This window comes from Anguilla rostrata, chromosome 3, assembly GCF_018555375.3.
Source record: "Anguilla rostrata isolate EN2019 chromosome 3, ASM1855537v3, whole genome shotgun sequence".
In the NCBI taxonomy this organism is placed as follows: domain Eukaryota; kingdom Metazoa; phylum Chordata; class Actinopteri; order Anguilliformes; family Anguillidae; genus Anguilla; species Anguilla rostrata.
Genome location: NC_057935.1, coordinates 15,370,683 through 15,388,399, shown reverse-complemented (window position 1 = coordinate 15,388,399; position 17,717 = coordinate 15,370,683). Strand labels below are relative to the sequence as shown.

Sequence of the window (17,717 nt, the reverse complement as noted above, 5' to 3'; positions counted from 1 at the left end):
CATGGGCTGATTTGTTTGCTTTGAAAACAGAAGTCCGTTATGTATTTGTGATAACAAATAATTTACTTAAGTCTACGTCTGAAAGCTTGATGGACGGATTCATGATGCAGCGGATGCTTGTGAAATGCTCAGTCAAGGCGTTAAGCACTTGCCGGCCTGTCTCCATTTCAGGCACTTATCTCGAGAGTCAGACATGCCTTTGACCAGTTGAATCATTATGGACATTATGGACGTGGGTATATCCAATTCGTTAGGCTTCTGATAAAAAAATCCTTGCGATTTATTTCCTGGTTTGGAGATTTGCGGTTCCGGCGAATGGACTCGCGCTGTCACCTCTCAGCTCAAGATATCCGTTACCATTTTATACATCGAGGCTAAAGTACATCTCGAGGTAACTTTTGTCTTGAAAAAATAATTAAATAAAATACTATAAAGGCAGTGCATGATTTAATTATGTGTTAATATTGGAGCTGAAGGCTAAATGCCATTAAAAAATCCAAAACTAAATCCATGTCCATTCCAGATATAATTTGACCCTTGTAACGAAGCTAAAATTATTTAAACTAGTCTTTTTTTTTCCGAGTCAAAAGGTGTGACGTCACAGAGATACTACCAAACATCTATTCCTGCATGACACAAAACAGAACGGTATGACACAAGATTTAAAATACATGATTTTATTGACCATATTATACTAAACAATGCCATTTGCATCACATTTTTTATATTTTGTTAAAAAAAAAAAAAAAAACTTTTCTAAGCATGTACAAAGGATACAGTATTTTTCTTGTGTACCAAGCTGTATATTTATAAAGTTTAAAAAGCCACTTGATAAGAGACAATTCAATACATAGCAAACAAATAACACGAATAGAGAGAGAGAGAAAGTCTATTTGGTGGAGTATAAGGTGTGAGGACATAGGGCCAGGCTAGATCTATAGTTTTCACCCACCCCGTGTCCAGATACATTTGGCGTTCAAACCCAGACTGAGCTCGGCCAACCCGCAGCACCGCGATAAGTGGATGCATACTCCTGCACGGACTCACGGCGGGGGTCTACCCAGCACGGACTCATGGCAGGGGTTTAACCCAGCAAGGACTCACGGCAGGGGTTTAACCCAGCACAGACTCACGGCAGGGGTTTAACCCAGCACGGACTCATGGCAGGGGTTTACCCAGCAAGGACTCACGGCAGGGGTTTAACCCAGCACAGACTCACGGCAGGGGTTTAACCCAGCACGAACTCATGGCAGGGGTTTACCCAGCACGGACTTGCGTCCCAGGCAGCCTAATTATTCATTCGGCTCGAGTGCACCTCACGGGCGTCGGGTACCACATACGAACACAAACACGGGCTGACCTTTCCTGGCCGCGAGTGCCGCCGCCGCCGCCGCCAAGGGCTTCGCTTCCTCCATCTTCAGAAAACCCGGCTGTAAACACACGCCAAGATCACTCGCGCCGTTTCTTCCCCGAGATCGCCTCAGGAATCCATTTAAAATACAAGAGCGAGCGTTCCAAAGATACTGTACTTATTCATTTTTTATTTTTTGGTTTTCAGTCGATCCCGCCTCCTTCCAGGGGTTTCAAACGTTCGGGGACCGCAAATTAATATTAACCGTGAGTGTCCGCCTTAGTCTGGCTATCTTTCCAGAGAGCAGGATTAACATTTTGCACATAGGCCCAACCACAAAAATTTCAGTGGGGGGGGGGGGGCTCAAAAGTACTTCCCCCAAAATTCTGAACTGATTCTGATATGATCTGCCTTACTGTACTGAACACTGGTGGATTTTAGCCCAACTTTCCTTACATAGCACTAACACTTACATAGCACGTTGCTTAGCCTACATCCAAAATGGCAGTTCTTGTGATCCCTGTGATAGCCTTTTACCAGTTACCATCAGTGCTGCACTACCTTACCCTGTTTCATGATAAACAGAAATTGAGAAACTATGCTGCTTTTTAAGCCTTCAGACATCCTTGCTTGGGTTTGTACATGTAGGTGTTTTCAAGGCTGGTACTCTGGGTTTTTGAGCAGGAGGTTGTTGGGTCTGAAATGAAGGCCAAAATCTACCCATCATCTAGAAGTTCTCTATTTGTCCACAACTATTATTCCCCAGCCTGGAATAATTTCATAGTTAATGGGCAGTCCCACCTTTGCAACGTCCTCCAATCCTGAGAGATGGACGCTAGCCAGTTGCCCGTAGCTAGCCACAGTCTCAGGTCTGCCAGCCGAGCTGCGCAGCCATTGCTAATGAGGGACGGATAGACGTTGTTACCCGAAAATGAAACCTTCCCTCCCTTGGTGATGATACAGCCAATTATGTGCTGCCTTATGTAGCTGCGGTCTACGGTCAGCACCGGCACCACTGGGTTTGGATCAGGACCCTGGGGCTCGCCATTGAACCCAATTTGCATATGTATCGTTTGGCCTAATTAACATCAGTGTCAATCTGAATCATGATCACACTCCTACGATTCCATTTTTACTTGGCATCATTGAACACTGTGGCATCAACTTATGCCAACTGTAACAGAGTGGATGACATGATAGGTCTCAACTCGCCTTAAGATGGATGGGTCTTAACTTCTGCTCATTTTATTTATAATGATATCTCAAAGGTAGAAGCTGGCCCAGATCGAACCGAATCAGAAGGGAATTACCTGTGATTGCAATGATTTTTGGACTTTTTCTTTAAATGGGCACACCATCCCACCTTTACTGGTGAGACAAACAGTGCAGCAGTTGAAAGGTAGGTTTTAATAAGCCTCCATTAAATGAACCTCACAGCCTCCTGTCCACCGCACAGAAAGCACCCTCCCCTCAAAAGGTCCCCCATTACAGCAGCACCAATCTTGGCCACACACTCACAAGCCGAGCCGGGATTTGACCAAGATGACTGGTCGCAGTTTGGAAAAGATTACGTTTTGAAAAGGGCTTATTTTTTTTTGCACTTTTATGACCGGCTGCTTCCTAAAGTGCTAATCGATAGCTTTTCCGTTTTAAAATGTTTTTGTCTGAGAGGGCAGACGTTTTTATACACTCTCACCCCCGACCGGGGAGGAATGCCATTCCGGGCTTTTCTAAAAGGAAAACGTTATGGGAAATCAGGGCATCCCGGTCCCCTGCTGAAAAGGTACTGCAGAAGAGCAAGCATTACACAGTCACACTCACGCCCCAACTGACACGGCAGGGTGTGTGTGTCTGTGTGAGAAATTAGTGACATGGGTGATGCATAGAGCAAAGGATTTAAATCTCCCCCCTGCTGCGAGAAGCAGGTGAGCAACAGAGCCCAGCGAAACGGCCCCAACACCTTCATCATCGCAATCATCAGTCAGCATCACCTGCGGGAAACCAAGCAGTCTGGCGCAGAGCGGAATCTGCACACTCTCAGTCCGCGTGGGTCAGGGATGCTGGCGGTAAACAGGAAACAGGAAGTCACAGAGACCGCGGACAGGGGCCGGAGGAGGACGTCGGGCGGGGGCTCAAGGGGGTGAAGGGGGCGTGGGTTCTGGCAGTGGTCGGGGGTGGCGGTTTAGGTCTGTTTTGGCGATCCCTCCCCCTCCTTTCCGCCCTCACGCCCACCCCCCCCTCTCCCGACCCTCACAGGGGAGTGAAGGCGTGGCCCTTGCACAAAGGTTTGTCCTTCTTGGAGTAAAAGGTCTTCCCTTCTAGATTCATCTGGCAGACCTGTAAAGACAGAAGCAGGGATACGGGTAAACGCGCGTTTTTGAGACCGGCGATCGATACGGCGGGGGGGAGGGGCTCGGCCGGCTCCGCCCGCGGGCCCCCGCTTTGTACCCCGCCGACCGGAACGGGACGCCGGCGGCTTTATTCAGCCCGCGGTGGCGCTCCCGGGGTGGGGAAAATATACGTCCAAGGGCAAAAGTCAGAGGCGATATTTTCGAGCGTTTGTAAAGGAGCAGGCAGCCGGGGGCGGGCGGGGGGGCGGGTGACGGACGCGCGATGAATCAAAATGACTTACCGCGCAGACGAAGCAGGAGTCGTGCCAGCTGTAGCCCAGCGCTTCGAGGAAACGGTCGCCCGCATCAATCTTGAAGTCACAGCCGTGACATTTAGTGCCGAACATCTTCTCGTAGTCTGCAAAGAGAAAGAGAGAGAGAGGGGAAAGGGGTGAGAACGGAGAGGACGGAGGGGGCCGGCGTGAGCAGCGTCCCGGCCTAAAAAAGGACAGGAACGATTAATAATGAGGAAAGGGGGAAGAGATGGATGGGACGCAGACGACACTAACAGAAATTGCTCTTAAAACAAACAGCGCAGATTAAATGGGCTTCGCTGGTGTGGGAGTGACGGGCTGTGCGGCCGCACTTAGGCCCCGTGATTTAAGAGTCCCGTCCACAATAAAAGCCCTTTTTAAAGACGCTGCCGCTGTGGGCTTTTCATCAAAACAGAATCACTATTAATCACTAAACCTGCTCTGCTCACCACCGCTACACATCGCTATTAATCACTAAACCTGCTCTATTCACCACCGCTACACATCACTATTAATCACTAAACCTGCTCTGCTCACCACCGCTACACATCGCTATTACTCACTAAACCTGCTCTGCTCACCACCGCTACACATCGCTATTAATCACTAAACCTGCTCTATTCACCACCGCTACACATCACTATTAATCACTAAACCTGCTCTGTTCACCACTACTACAGATCACTATTACTCACTAAACATGCTCTGCTCACCACCGCTACAGATCTCTATTAATCACTAAACCTGCTCTGCTCACCACCGCTACAGATCTCTATTAATCACTAAACCTGCTCTGTTCACCACTACTACACATCACTATTAATCACTAAACCTGCTCTGCTCACCACCGCTACACATCGCTATTAATCACTAAACCTGCTCTGCTCACCACCGCTACACATCGCTATTAATCACTAAACCTGCTCTGCTCACCACCGCTACACATCGCTATTAATCACTAAACCTGCTCTATTCACCACCGCTACACATCGCTATTAATCACTAAACCTGCTCTGCTCACCACCGCTACACATCGCTATTAATCACTAAACCTGCTCTGCTCACCACTGCTACAGATCTCTATTAATCACTAAACCTGCTCTATTCACCACCGCTACACATCACTATTACTCACTAAACCTGCTCTACTCACCACCGCTACACATCGCTATTAATCACTAAACCTGCTCTGCTCACCACCGCTACACATCGCTATTAATCACTAAACCTGCTCTATTCACCACCGCTACACATCACTATTAATCACTAAACCTGCTCTGTTCACCACTACTACAGATCACTATTACTCACTAAACCTGCTCTGCTCACCACCGCTACAGATCTCTATTAATCACTAAACCTGCTCTGCTCACCACCGCTACAGATCTCTATTAATCACTAAACCTGCTCTGTTCACCACTACTACAGATCACTATTAATCACTAAACCTGCTCTGCTCACCACCGTTATACATCGCTATTAATCACTAAACCTGCTCTATTCACCACTACTACAGATCACTATTAATCACTAAACCTGCTCTATTCACCACTACTACAGATCACTATTACTCACTAAACCTGCTCTGTTCACCACTGCTACAGATCACTATTACTCACTAAACCTGCTCTGTTCACCACCGCTACAGATCACTATTAATCACTAAACCTGCTCTGCTCACCACCGCTACACATCTCTATTACTCACTAAACCTGCTCTGTTCACCACTACTACAGATCATTACATATCATTGGGTTACTCTGTTCACCTCTCTCTCAGAGTAAGGCCCTGCCTCCTCAATATAGACTGACCTCTCTCACAGTAAGGTCCGTGCAGACTGACCTCTCTCACAGTAAGGTCCGTGCAGACTGACCTCTCTCACAGTAAGGTCCGTGCAGACTGACCTCTCTCACAGTAAGGTCCGTGCAGACTGACCTCTCTCACAGTAAGGTCCGTGCAGACTGACCTCTCTCACAGTAAGGTCCGTGCAGACTGACCTCTCACAGTAAGGTCCGTGCAGACTGACCTCTCTCACAGTAAGGTCCATGTAGACTCACCACTCTCACAGTAGGGCTCGCCCTCCTCCATGTAGAAGGCCTGGTTTCTGATGGGCACCTTACAGGCCGCACACAGGAAGCACTGGACGTGGTAGGTCATCTTTAGAGCGTGCATGATCTCCTGCAGAACACAGGCAGAAACATATGACGCACACGCGTGTACACACACACACACACACACACACCCAGTCCTCCACTGTCTCCTCGGTTTAGCGTCAGCACTTGAAATCTTTCACCGTTCGGCTCCGCGGTGCTGACATCACGCCAGGGGGCTCGTCCGAACACATTACACGCAGCGACTCTCCTGGGCGCCTCCCTGGCGGCAGGGATTTGCAACGCGCGAGCGATGCATTCAAAACTTCAGGTCATACGCTGGTCATGCTCCGCATCACGACTTGCCCATTGTGCAGACGGCCGGTCACATGATCACACACACACACACACACACAGACACAGACACAGACACAGACACACACACACACACACACGCACACAGTACACTCGGGCCCCCAGTGAAGTGCGGGCAAACTGCGGCGTGCATAAAAATACCCGACCGCACGCCTTATCCAAGGCCGTTACGAAGATAAAACAGATTCCAAAAGCATGATAAAAGCAGATTGATGTTAATGCCCGGGAGCGGCTTTATTACGGTTTTAAAAATGTTGATTTGGCACTAAAAACATCATTGGTCTTCAGATCGAGATGAGATTTTCTTAAATTTATTATTTATTTTTATTTTTTTAGGGAGCGGGACTCACCCCGGTGATTACCCGCCGGCATTTGGCGCAGTTGGGGGCGTAGCGGCTGTCGTAGCACTTGGTGCAGAAGATGGAGCCCCGTTCCTCGAAGAAGCCGCCCACCTCCAGCACCACCTTGCACTGCGAGCAGGTGAACTCCTCGGGGTGCCAGGAACGGCCCAGCGCCACCAGGTAGCGGCCCCTGGCAGGCACCGACAAGGCCGGGGTTAGAGAACGGCCAGAGCAGGAAAACGCGAAGGCATTAAACAGCACTATTGCAACCGGAGAAGCTACAGGGTAGTCAAACTTGAACAGACAAGGAGGGGTGGAGGTGGGGGTGGAAAGTGGGGTGCGAGCAGGACGGAGAGGAGCGCAGAGGCCACACCCACCTGATGATCTTGCTGCAGGCGGCGCAGACGGGCGTGCGGCCGGTCTCTGGCGCCCCCTGCTGGGCGGCCTGCATGATGGAGCTGCGGCTCTGCATGGGCGTGGGCTGGGCCGGCTGGCTGTGCTGGGTCAGCACCGTGCTCGTCTTGTCCGGCCGGTACCGGTCCGCGAAGTTGGGGTCCGTCACCCAGGGGGGCCGGCAGGAGGGGGCGGACGCCGGGGTCGGAGTTTTGGCGGCAGGTTTGGCTGGGGACACAGGGTCAGACACATTTCCATGAGCTTCTTTCCAGTATGGTCAAGGGGCTCATTACAAATACTTATTCACTCCTTGCATCCTTTCCTCACTCCTTAGCTCCGCCCATAGGGGAAGCAAGGACAGGATGTGAGGAAAGGACGCGAGGACAGAGGAAATTAGGAAACGTGTATTAGGCAAATGGAAAGTCTGTGTTCAGTCAAGCGTCAGTTTGATGACACGTCGATCGTTTATACGTCACGCGTTCCAGAAAAAATAAAAAAACTTCCACAAAGGATGCACTCTTGTTTCCTTGCTCAAGCATCCTTCGGGAGCCTCCTCGCTCCTAGCTCTTTCAGCGAGCATTTAACGGGCTTGAATGTCTAGAAAGATGGCAGACCTCGATCGAATTCTGGGTCAAGCGAGGATCGAGGCGACGGGGACGGATAAAATAAGCGGTTGGAACGAGCCCAGGCTTGCCTCGCTGTGTCTCCTACACCTGATCTGGGCCCTGTTTCAGCACATACCTATCGCTTTCTCTGGCAGACCGCTGTGTTCTGTATCTGGCCACAGTAACAGTGTGGAAACGAACAGCCTCTCAATAAAGCACTGTGTCTGTCGATGTATCGTCCTACTGATCCATCTATTGCAACTAAAATAATAACCCCCCCCCCCCCCTCCTCCACACACAGGGCAAGGCCTCGCCCTGGTAAATAGATGCTCTCTGCACATACCGCCATTTCTTCACACTTTGACTCGGGACAATTAAACCTCAACTAATTATTTGTTATTTAATGCAGAGTTCTCTGGATAATTATTTGCATTATTATCTATTCATTTTTACTCTAATATTCAGGCTCCCAAGGACTTTTTGAACACAATTTTACACGGTCGCCCAGTGTTTCCCTCCTTTTCTGTTGATTAAAAAGAATTTTGAACGCAGGCCCGAGTAATCAAAGTGGCCTCATGGTTAAACATTTGCATAATAGGATATTCCATGTGACCCCCAAATCCAGAGGCTGAGGAAGCAGTCACAGTCCACTCACACTGAGCCGGGCTAAACAGTGATCCTGCGGTAATGAGCACGCTAATTAAAGTATCCCCCGCTGCTTTAAAACCACAGGAACAACACCCCCCCCCCCACTCCCCCAACAGACCTCCAGTACCAAGCCCCTGTTTCTGGATTTTAGCAGGATTACTAAAATTAGTTTTTTTTTAAAGAATCCAAACTGAAGAGTTTCACTTTTTTTGGGGCTTTGGTTAAATGATTTCTGATGTCTTCAGCACTAAAGGACACAGAGGATAAATGAGCAGGGCACACTGAAGGGCTTCCATATGGGGCTTGAATTCCGCTGGGAATGCCCCTGTCAGCAGACTGTGGAAGGGGTCCCAAACGCTCCCCCGGGCACAGATTTTACACCCCCCCCCCTCCCCACCCCCCCGAAACAGGAGTGGTCTCTCCAGGGCCGGTGCGGCTCGGTTCTGAAGCTTCGCGTGATGTCACGCCCAGAAGTACAGCACGCGCTGTCCGCCGCGCTACCGATGCTGCCCGTCCTCACCTGGAGTTCCGCCGGGTTTGTCCGCAGGGGGCATAACGGGGCCAGACTGGACAGAGACAGGACTGGTCTTCAGCCTGCGGGGGGGACAAAACACCCTTCAGTAAAACTTTCAGCAGGGCCACCGCACAAAAGGTCTAAAACAACACAAACTTTCCAACACAGGCACGGCACGTCCCTGCCTTCACACATTGTGACTCTGTTGCGTGAACACAGAGAACACGCGAGGCACTGGACCTGTTTATAAATAAACGGTCACGTGTCCGCGCCGCGCTGCACTTCACAGTGCGCCATGAGCGAGCGGCGTACTCTTACCACACTCACCTGCCCAGAGAGAAACCCGACCAGGAACCTCTACATCGTGCCAAACCGCAGATAAACATTACGCGCGTTCACAGAGCCCCGCTTCCGCGAGCGCTCTGAACGCGGTGCTCAGCGGCCCGCGCGCGGTACCTCGGCAACCCGCCGCGCAGTTGCGGCGTTTAAGCGCAGACGTGCGCCGCGCGGCGCCCGGGGTTCCGTCGGGACGAAGAGAAACCCCTCCCTGAGAGTGCGACCGACACGGCGTCGAGCTCTCCTCTCCTTCTACCCCCAAACCGTGGAGAGGAAGACCTAAATCAATTTCGCGTTGGCACCGTTTATTTTTACGGCAGCGCATCGTATTTCGATCCATAAATCTTCTGGCAAAGGAGGCTCGGAATTAGAAACGGATCCAGAGATCCAGAGCAACGGCCCAGTATCACGCGTTCAGCTACTGGGAACCAAATACACACACACACAAAATGAATCAAACGTCAAATTAAATTCCAGCTGACAGTTTAATTAAAGTCCTAAACACAGGGAACGCGGTGGTGGAACCAGGAGCCCGTAGCTCATTTTAACACAAGATTCACCTGACGTGTTCATGGCAGAACCCTGGGAAGCTGTACACTAACACACACACACACACACACACACACACACACACAAAACAGACACACATGACCATACAATCATACACACAGACTGTATCGGGGACCAGGGACAAACACAGATACCTAGACACACACACCCCCCTCCCTCCCTCTCTCTCTCTCTCTTACACGCACAGCAGAGGTAAATTAATGAATGCCAGTCATTAAGAGACCAGTTTAATAAGAGCACACTGAAGTGCTACTTAAAAAGTGCCTCAGAACACCAGTGTTTGATGGCAGCTTCCGGAAAATCAACAGAAGGTTCTGATGCTCTTCTCTCCTCTGGGTGCAGTAATGGCTAGCGGCAGAAAAGTCATCTCGCAAGGTCAAGCCTCTTGTCACATCGCCATAGAAACCACTTCCCATCGCCTTGGTGACGTGTAGGGGCGACGCAACTTCGCTCGAGTGGATCTGCATTTAGACAAAAGTGCTGTGGAGTCACTTCATAAAGACGGATGGATTTGCATCGGCTGGGAAGTTTCCATATGTGTGTGTGTGTGTGTGTGTGTGTGTGTGCGTGTTTGGGTGTGTGCACATGAGATGGCTGGGTTGGAGAGGGACGGGGAGAGTTTACGTTCGGGTGTGTGTCCAGTACATGTTCAGAGATGGCAGACTTGGGGGGGTTGGCGGGGGGGCTGGGGACAGCTTGTGTTTGACTGTGTACATGTGTTCAGAGGAACAGCTGGATTGGAGGGGAGGGGGGCGGGGAGGGTTTGCGTTTGAGTGTGTGTGTGCAGTACGCGTTCACAGAGACGGCAGGATTAGAGGGGGGTACGGTGCTCTGAGTCTGTTTCTGAGAGGTGGGGGGTGGGGACTGACGGGTAGGTGAAACCTTAGCACCTCCCGTCTCATGAATAAAGGATGAGGCCTGCGGAAGGGGGCGGAGACGCCCGCGTGCAGCTCACGCCCCTGAAGGACGGGCCAGGGGGGGGCTGCCTGCTCAAAAACACATCAATACTGTACAGCGCCGCAGATCACCCTTTTAAAGTGAATGATATCATAAATAAGCATCCTTATTACTGTTAATAACCACTGATACGAGAATGATATTAAACATAAAGGCAGGTCATCCGATGAGTAAATGCCCAGTCACACCTGCTTATGGGAAAAGTCAGATGGCGGTTTCTTCCTTTGTTCATTTTTCTCTCGTTCAGACTGAGCTTGCCAAATCTTGTCCCCCTCTTCTACGGGACTGAGCAATGGAGGCGGGGGGGGGGGGAAGCTGGGCCACGTTGGGGGGCAGGGGGAGCGGTGGCTGTGTGGGGTGGCTGCCAAACCCGCCAGGATGCACTTAGCACTTAACACTTACAGCAACGGCAGACGTGGCAGCAATCCCGACAGGTCCAAATGGCGGAAAGCGTAATCAGCGGTCCCTCCCCCACTCCCAGCCAGAGACCCGGGGGCAGAGGACGCGGTTACGCTATGAGCACACGCATCCACATCTTTTCCCTCCCCACTCTGACAGCTGACAGGACAGAAAGCTCAGCGGTAAAGTCCAAGCCCGTCTTTTTTGATTAATAAGGAAAATATCATACCCCCGCCTCAGAAACCCCCAGCTTCTCCCCCCCCCCCAGAGACCGCACGCGCGCGGGCCCCCTGCCGTGTCAGCCTTTGTTCTGTCAGAAGTTTCCGGAAAGAGCGGCGGCGTAAGAGGAGAGCTGAAGGGCAGCGGGTCCGTGGGCGCGGGCGCGAGCTTCGGACGGATCCCCTCTGTCGGCACGGGAACTGGTCGTACCCGGCCCCGCGGGAGCCCGCGATCTGGGCTGGCGCGTTACCGTGAGCAACGTGTCCACAGAAGCGGCCAAAAACACCCTCGTGGCACATCACCAGGAGCAAGAGCTTCCACCGATAGAAAAAACCTCACCTGTGTTCATGTTACATTTTTACTGACCTATCAGAAAAGGTGTGAAACTCAATCATACAACCATCACCCATCCATCCGCTTATTCAGTCACTCTATTCAAACCATTTTAGCCATGGAAAGAGGCTCAAACCCCTGGGTGTAATGAAAGTGTGAGGTGTGATAGAGGACCAGGTGAGAACTCTGCCTCTTCCTGGTGTGGTTGGTTTGGCAGAGATTTGGGGGGGTGCGTTTCACAAAGCAGGATTAAGGAGTTCACTTCTGTAAATACTTCTAAGCTCGTCCATTCAAATTTCACCCGATTACAAGTTATTGGCTTGACTTCTTAATCCCACTCTGCGAAACACTGCACGGCCATTTTGTTTCCATGTATTGGTGGTTGCCATTTTGGCTCGTGGCTTTACTTCAGGGATCCTGACCTACCACAGACCACTGCAGAAGAGCCCCGCCCCCTTTGGAATTTCCCCCCAGGTGACCTGCACTCTGTTTAGCGTCTGTTTAGGCCCCCTGCTCCTGCCTTTGGCCCTTAGCATTCAGAGCCTGCTCCTGGCCTCCTTGTGATTAATCTCTGCTGCAGTGTCTTTATGTGGGTGTAAAACCCATGGACCCCTTAAACATCAGCTGTCTGGGTCTGTTTTTTTTCACCATGGAAACGGTTCGATGCGCAGGGAAGTACTAGAGTTTATCGAAAACGGAATTCAGCAGGCCTCAGTTCTAAATACGTTTTGGATTTTTTAATAGTCTTTCTAGATCGTCATACCCAATACGGAGACCAGCCCTTAATTGAGGCGACCAACCAGGTCCTTCAGAGAGCCTGATGGCCTTTATCTTCTAAAGCCCCCCCCATATGAAACCTAACGGCGCATGCACAGAGACAGATGGAAGCAGAGGAGACCAGAAATAACAGAGCGCCATTGTTTCGTTTCTCTCGTATGTTTTATGTGTCCGTGAAAGCAGGAAATAAAACACAGATCGTTTTCCGTTTGGAGGGAGAAGCCCACAGATAAAACAGCTCAGAAATGAAACGTTAAAGATGCACAGTTCAGAAACACAGCAACAAAAGAAAGAAAAGAAAAGAAAAAAACAGAAAAAAGAGGGGGTGGGGGGGGGCGGTAGAGGGGGCGGGGCAGGGTGGGGCAGCAGAAAGGAATTCATTAGAAAGACAGGACGGAAAGGAGAACATCCCTGATCCCTGTGGCCTGAGGAACCCCCTCTGACAGGTGAAACACAGGTAACACGTCCACGCGAGGGGTGTCGTCAGGAGAGCGCTGTGCTCTAGTGTGTAGTTGGCTCAGTATGCATTGGTTCACTCCGGATTTTCATCTGTGCTGCGTTTTTTTTTTCCTCCGCTATTACTCTTTCCCCCTTTGCCTCCCCCCCCCCCCCGTCCTCTCCTCCTCCTAACTCTTCCTCATCCTCCTTATCGTTCCTCCTCTTCTTTGGCATCAATCAAATGGATCTAACTGCCGTGGCCTGGTGCTGTCGGTGGCGGGGTGGAGGGGGGGGGCGGGTCCCGAGCAGTGATTGGCTGCTTCAGGATTTGACGTTGAGGGACCGGGCGGAGCGGTCGTGGTGCCAGTCCCGCAGCCTGGCATAGCGGGGGCTCTGAATCTCAGTCAGGAACTTATCCCTAGCCAGGAGAGACGCACGGAGGGAGAGAGGGAGGGAGGGAGGGAGGGAGGGATGGGATGGGATAGAGGGATGGGATGAGGCAGACAGGAGGAGAGGAGGAGACAGGAAAGATGGAGGGATGGAGAGGGACGGAGTGATAGGACAGAGGGAGGGGATGAGGCAGACAGGAGGAGAGGAGAGGCAGACAGGAAATGTGGAGAGAGGGATGGATGGGACAGAGGGAGGGGTTGAGGTGGACAGGAGGAGAGGAGAGGTGGAGGCAGGAGAGATGGAGGAAGGGAGAGAGGGATGGAGGGATGGGATAGAGGGAAGGGTTGAGGCAGACAGGACGAGAGGAGAGGAGAGGAGAGGCAGAGACAGGAGAGATTGACAGAGGGATAAATGTACAGACGAACAGCGGGAGAGGGAAGGAGAAATGGAGAGGGACAGGAGGGGATGGAGGGAGATTAAAAAGTGGAAGGGAGATCAGGGAAGAAGGAGAAGGTCAGAGATGCAGAGTGGCAGTTTGGTGAAAGATGACAAATCAAGAGGAAATTGAAGAGATGGCAGCCGTTGTGGAAAATGACATCATGCAAAAGCTTTGCATCCCGCGTCTTTAAACGTAATGACTACACACACAGGGACAGTGTAAGCACGTCTCTATGGGACTACACACACCGGGACAGTGTAAGCACGTCTCTATGGGACTACACACACCGGGACAGTGTAAACACGTCTCTATGGGACTACACACACAGGGACAGTGTAAGCACGTCTCTATGGGACTACACAACGGGACAGTGTAAGCACGTCTCTATGGACTACACACCAGGGACAGTGAGCACGTCTCTATGGACTACACACACAGGGACAGTGTAAGCCGTCTCTATGGACTACACCACGGGACAGTGTAAGCACGTCTCTATGGACTACACAACAGGGACAGTAAGCCGTCTCTAGGGATACACACACGGGACAGTGTAAGCACGTCTCTATGGGACTACACACACAGGGACAGTGTAAGCACGTCTCTATGGGACTACACACACAGGGACAGTGTAAGCACGTCTCTATGGGACTACACACACCGGGACAGTGTAAGCACGTCTCTATGGGACTACACACACAGGGACAGTGTAAGCACGTCTCTATGGGACTACACACACAGGGACAGTGTAAGCACGTCTCTATGGGACTACACACACAGGGACAGGTAAGCACGTCTCTATGGGACTACACACACAGGGACAGTGTAAGCACGTCTCTATGGGACTACACACACAGGGACAGTGTAAGCACGTCTCTATGGGACTACACACACAGGGACAGTGTAAGCACGTCTCTATGGGACTACACACACAGGGACAGTGTAAGCACGTCTCTATGGGACTACACACACGGGACAGTGTAAGCACGTCTCTATGGGACTACACACACCGGGACAGGTAAGACGTCTCTATGGACTACACACACGGGACGTGTAAGCACGTCTCTATGGGACTACACACACCGGGACAGTGTAAGCACGTCTCTATGGGACTACACACACAGGGACAGTGTAAGCACGTCTCTATGGGACTACACACACAGGGACAGTGTAAGCACGTCTCTATGGGACTACACACACGGGACAGTGTAAGCACGTCCTATGGGACTACACACACAGGGACAGTGTAAGCACGTCTCTATGGGACTACACACACAGGGACAGTGTAAGCACGTCTCTATGGGACTACACACACCGGGACAGTGTAAGCACGTCTCTATGGGACTGCACACACCGGGACAGTGTAAGCACGTCTCTATGGGACTACACACACCGGGACAGTGTAAGCACGTCTCTATGGGACTACACACACCGGGACAGTGTAAGCACGTCTCTATGGGACTACACACACAGGGACAGTGTAAGCACGTCTCTATGGGACTACACACACAGGGACAGTGTAAGCACGTCTCTATGGGACTACACACACAGGGACAGTGTAAGCACGTCTCTATGGGACTACACACACCGGGACAGTGTAAGCACGTCTCTATGGGACTACACACACGGGACAGTGTAGCACGTCTCTATGGACTCACACACGGACAGTGTAAGCACGTCTCTATGGGACTACACACACAGGGACAGTGTAAGCATGTCTCTATGGGACTACACACACCAAGACAGTGTAAGCACGTCTCTATGGGACTACACACACAGGGACAGTGTAAGCACGTCTCTATGGGACTACACACACAGGGACAGTGTAAGCACGTCTCTATGGGACTACACACACCGGGACAGTGTAAGCACGTCTCTATGGGACTACACACACAGGGACAGTGTAAGCACGTCTCTATGGGACTACACACACCGGGACAGTGTAAGCACGTCTCTATGGGACTACACACACAGGGACAGTGTAAGCACGTCTCTATGGGACTACACACACAGGGACAGTGTAAGCACGTCTCTATGGGACTACACACACGTGACGATCATGAGGCCGGTTTAATTCACAGTAAGTACAAGGTTACTTTAACACGCCGGTAAAGTGGTTTGCTCAGTACCCGGTCACACACGCACACCCGCACGCTTGCATGCATGCACACCATGGCAGGCTTTACCTGGCCCGCTTCATGTTCTCATCATCTGGGTCCTGCACTAAGAGAGCCAGGAGAGACAGGCACTGTTACATTACGCACACACACACAGACACACACACACTAACCTCTAAATACTTTAAAATAACTGCAACTGAACAACAGTGTCTTCTTGACTGTGACTTAGCTAGGTAGGAAACCAAAAGCAGAAAATCAGGGCAGAGATGGATTTTAGACGCTGGTCGGCCATTTTGGCTCTATACTAGCTATAGCGTTCTAATCCCCTGAGCCGCATCCCTGCATTTGGCAAGTCTTTAGGCATGGAAACTGAAGCAGGAAGCCTGATCCTGCAGACAGCACGTCAGACTCTGCTAATCACAGAATGTTTCTGAGAAGTGTCCAGTGTGCTGCCATTTCCAGGTTAAGAAACCAAAATGATGCTATACCATGTGATGCCAGGTGGGGGCACTTGAGAGCTTGTACTTCTCATAGGAGCTAGGTACTTTTGCATAATGAGACGGCTTCAAAAAGCGAGATATTGTCCAATTACTTGATGTCCCTAATCCTAACTTTAACACTATCCCAAAACCCCAGGCACACCACAGAAGAACCTCAACTGCAAGCCAAACCATGACACTCTTACCCCTAAACCTAAAAACAAGAACTCCCGAGCCTAATTCTGACCCTATTCCATGTTCTACTGAATTTGTCAGCTAGGTCATTGTATCCATCCTCCTTTTTCCTCTCTGAACAGACCAGCCTGTTGGCTACATGGCACGCAGGCAAAGTGGAGATCCACCCCACACCAGCAGGGGGCGCCACCCTCTGCCTGACTTACTGAAATCAGTGCCAGTGAGCTGGGCCAGAATGCGGAAGGAGCGCGACTGGGTGGTGCCGGTGCGGGGGTGCCAGTCCTGCGTGTCCTCGATCAGCCTCTTCTTGCTGCGGTCGTTAGGGATGAAGGTGGCGGGGGGGTCGGCCCGGAGACCATACCTGGAGCGAGGGGGAGGAGTCAGCACTGTTCCAGTCCACCCAACAGGGAAAGACTCCGCCTCCCCCCCCCTCCTCCCTGGAACCTAACACTGACCTGCACAGACACCATGCTGACAAACCCAAACCACACCTAAAGCCCCCTCCCGCCTCCTCCCTGGAACCTAACACTGACCTGCACAAACACCATGCTGACAGACCCAAACCACACCTAACCCAACCCCCATCTGACCCCACTCCAATCGCAAGACACAGGTCAGCTCATTAGCGTTATACACCAGAAAGAACAGGAAGGGAAGACAACGATGCACAAGGAAACAGTCACGTGCACAGATATGCTGCAGGCAGATACACTGCAGTGTATCTGCCTGCAGCATATCTGGCTGCAATGCAGCCACTCCACAGATACAACTTTGAAACTCACTAAAAACACCGTGGCCCTCCAGGACAGGGGCTCGAGATCAGAGACCAACATCATAAAGCAGGGCTGCCCAACCATGTTCCTGGAGATCTACCGTCCTGTAAGTTTTAATTTCAACCCTAATTTGGCATACATGCTTCTACTAATTAGCAGCTCAATTAGATTTCTAGCTGTTGACTGAGGTCTGCTTTGTTGGGGTTGGAGTGAAAACCTACAGGAGAGTAGATCTCTGGTAACAGGATTGGGCAGCCCTGTCCTAAAGGATTTATCACATTGTCACCTCCTAGTGATGCAATACACTCATGGCCGCAGCCACAGAGTCCACTCT

General features: G+C 51.1%; 1 protein-coding gene across 5 annotated transcripts in view; it reads right to left on the bottom strand.

Moving 5' to 3' along the window:
- Positions 1–661: 661 nt before the first annotated feature.
- Positions 662–17,717, bottom strand: part of pdlim7 (PDZ and LIM domain 7) — a 46,962-nt gene continuing 29,906 nt past the window's right edge. For all 5 annotated transcript variants that reach the window (XM_064326454.1, XM_064326458.1, XM_064326455.1 and 2 more), the window contains 6 exons: positions 8,968–9,041; positions 7,179–7,422; positions 6,811–6,991; positions 6,053–6,173; positions 3,984–4,099; positions 662–3,688 (listed from right to left, as the gene is read on the bottom strand). In XM_064326454.1, the coding sequence (XP_064182524.1) occupies positions 3,602–3,688; positions 3,984–4,099; positions 6,053–6,173; positions 6,811–6,991; positions 7,179–7,422; positions 8,968–9,041 (823 nt within the window). In that variant the 3' untranslated portion in view covers positions 662–3,601. The remainder of the gene's footprint in view (positions 3,689–3,983; positions 4,100–6,052; positions 6,174–6,810; positions 6,992–7,178; positions 7,423–8,967; positions 9,042–17,717) is intronic.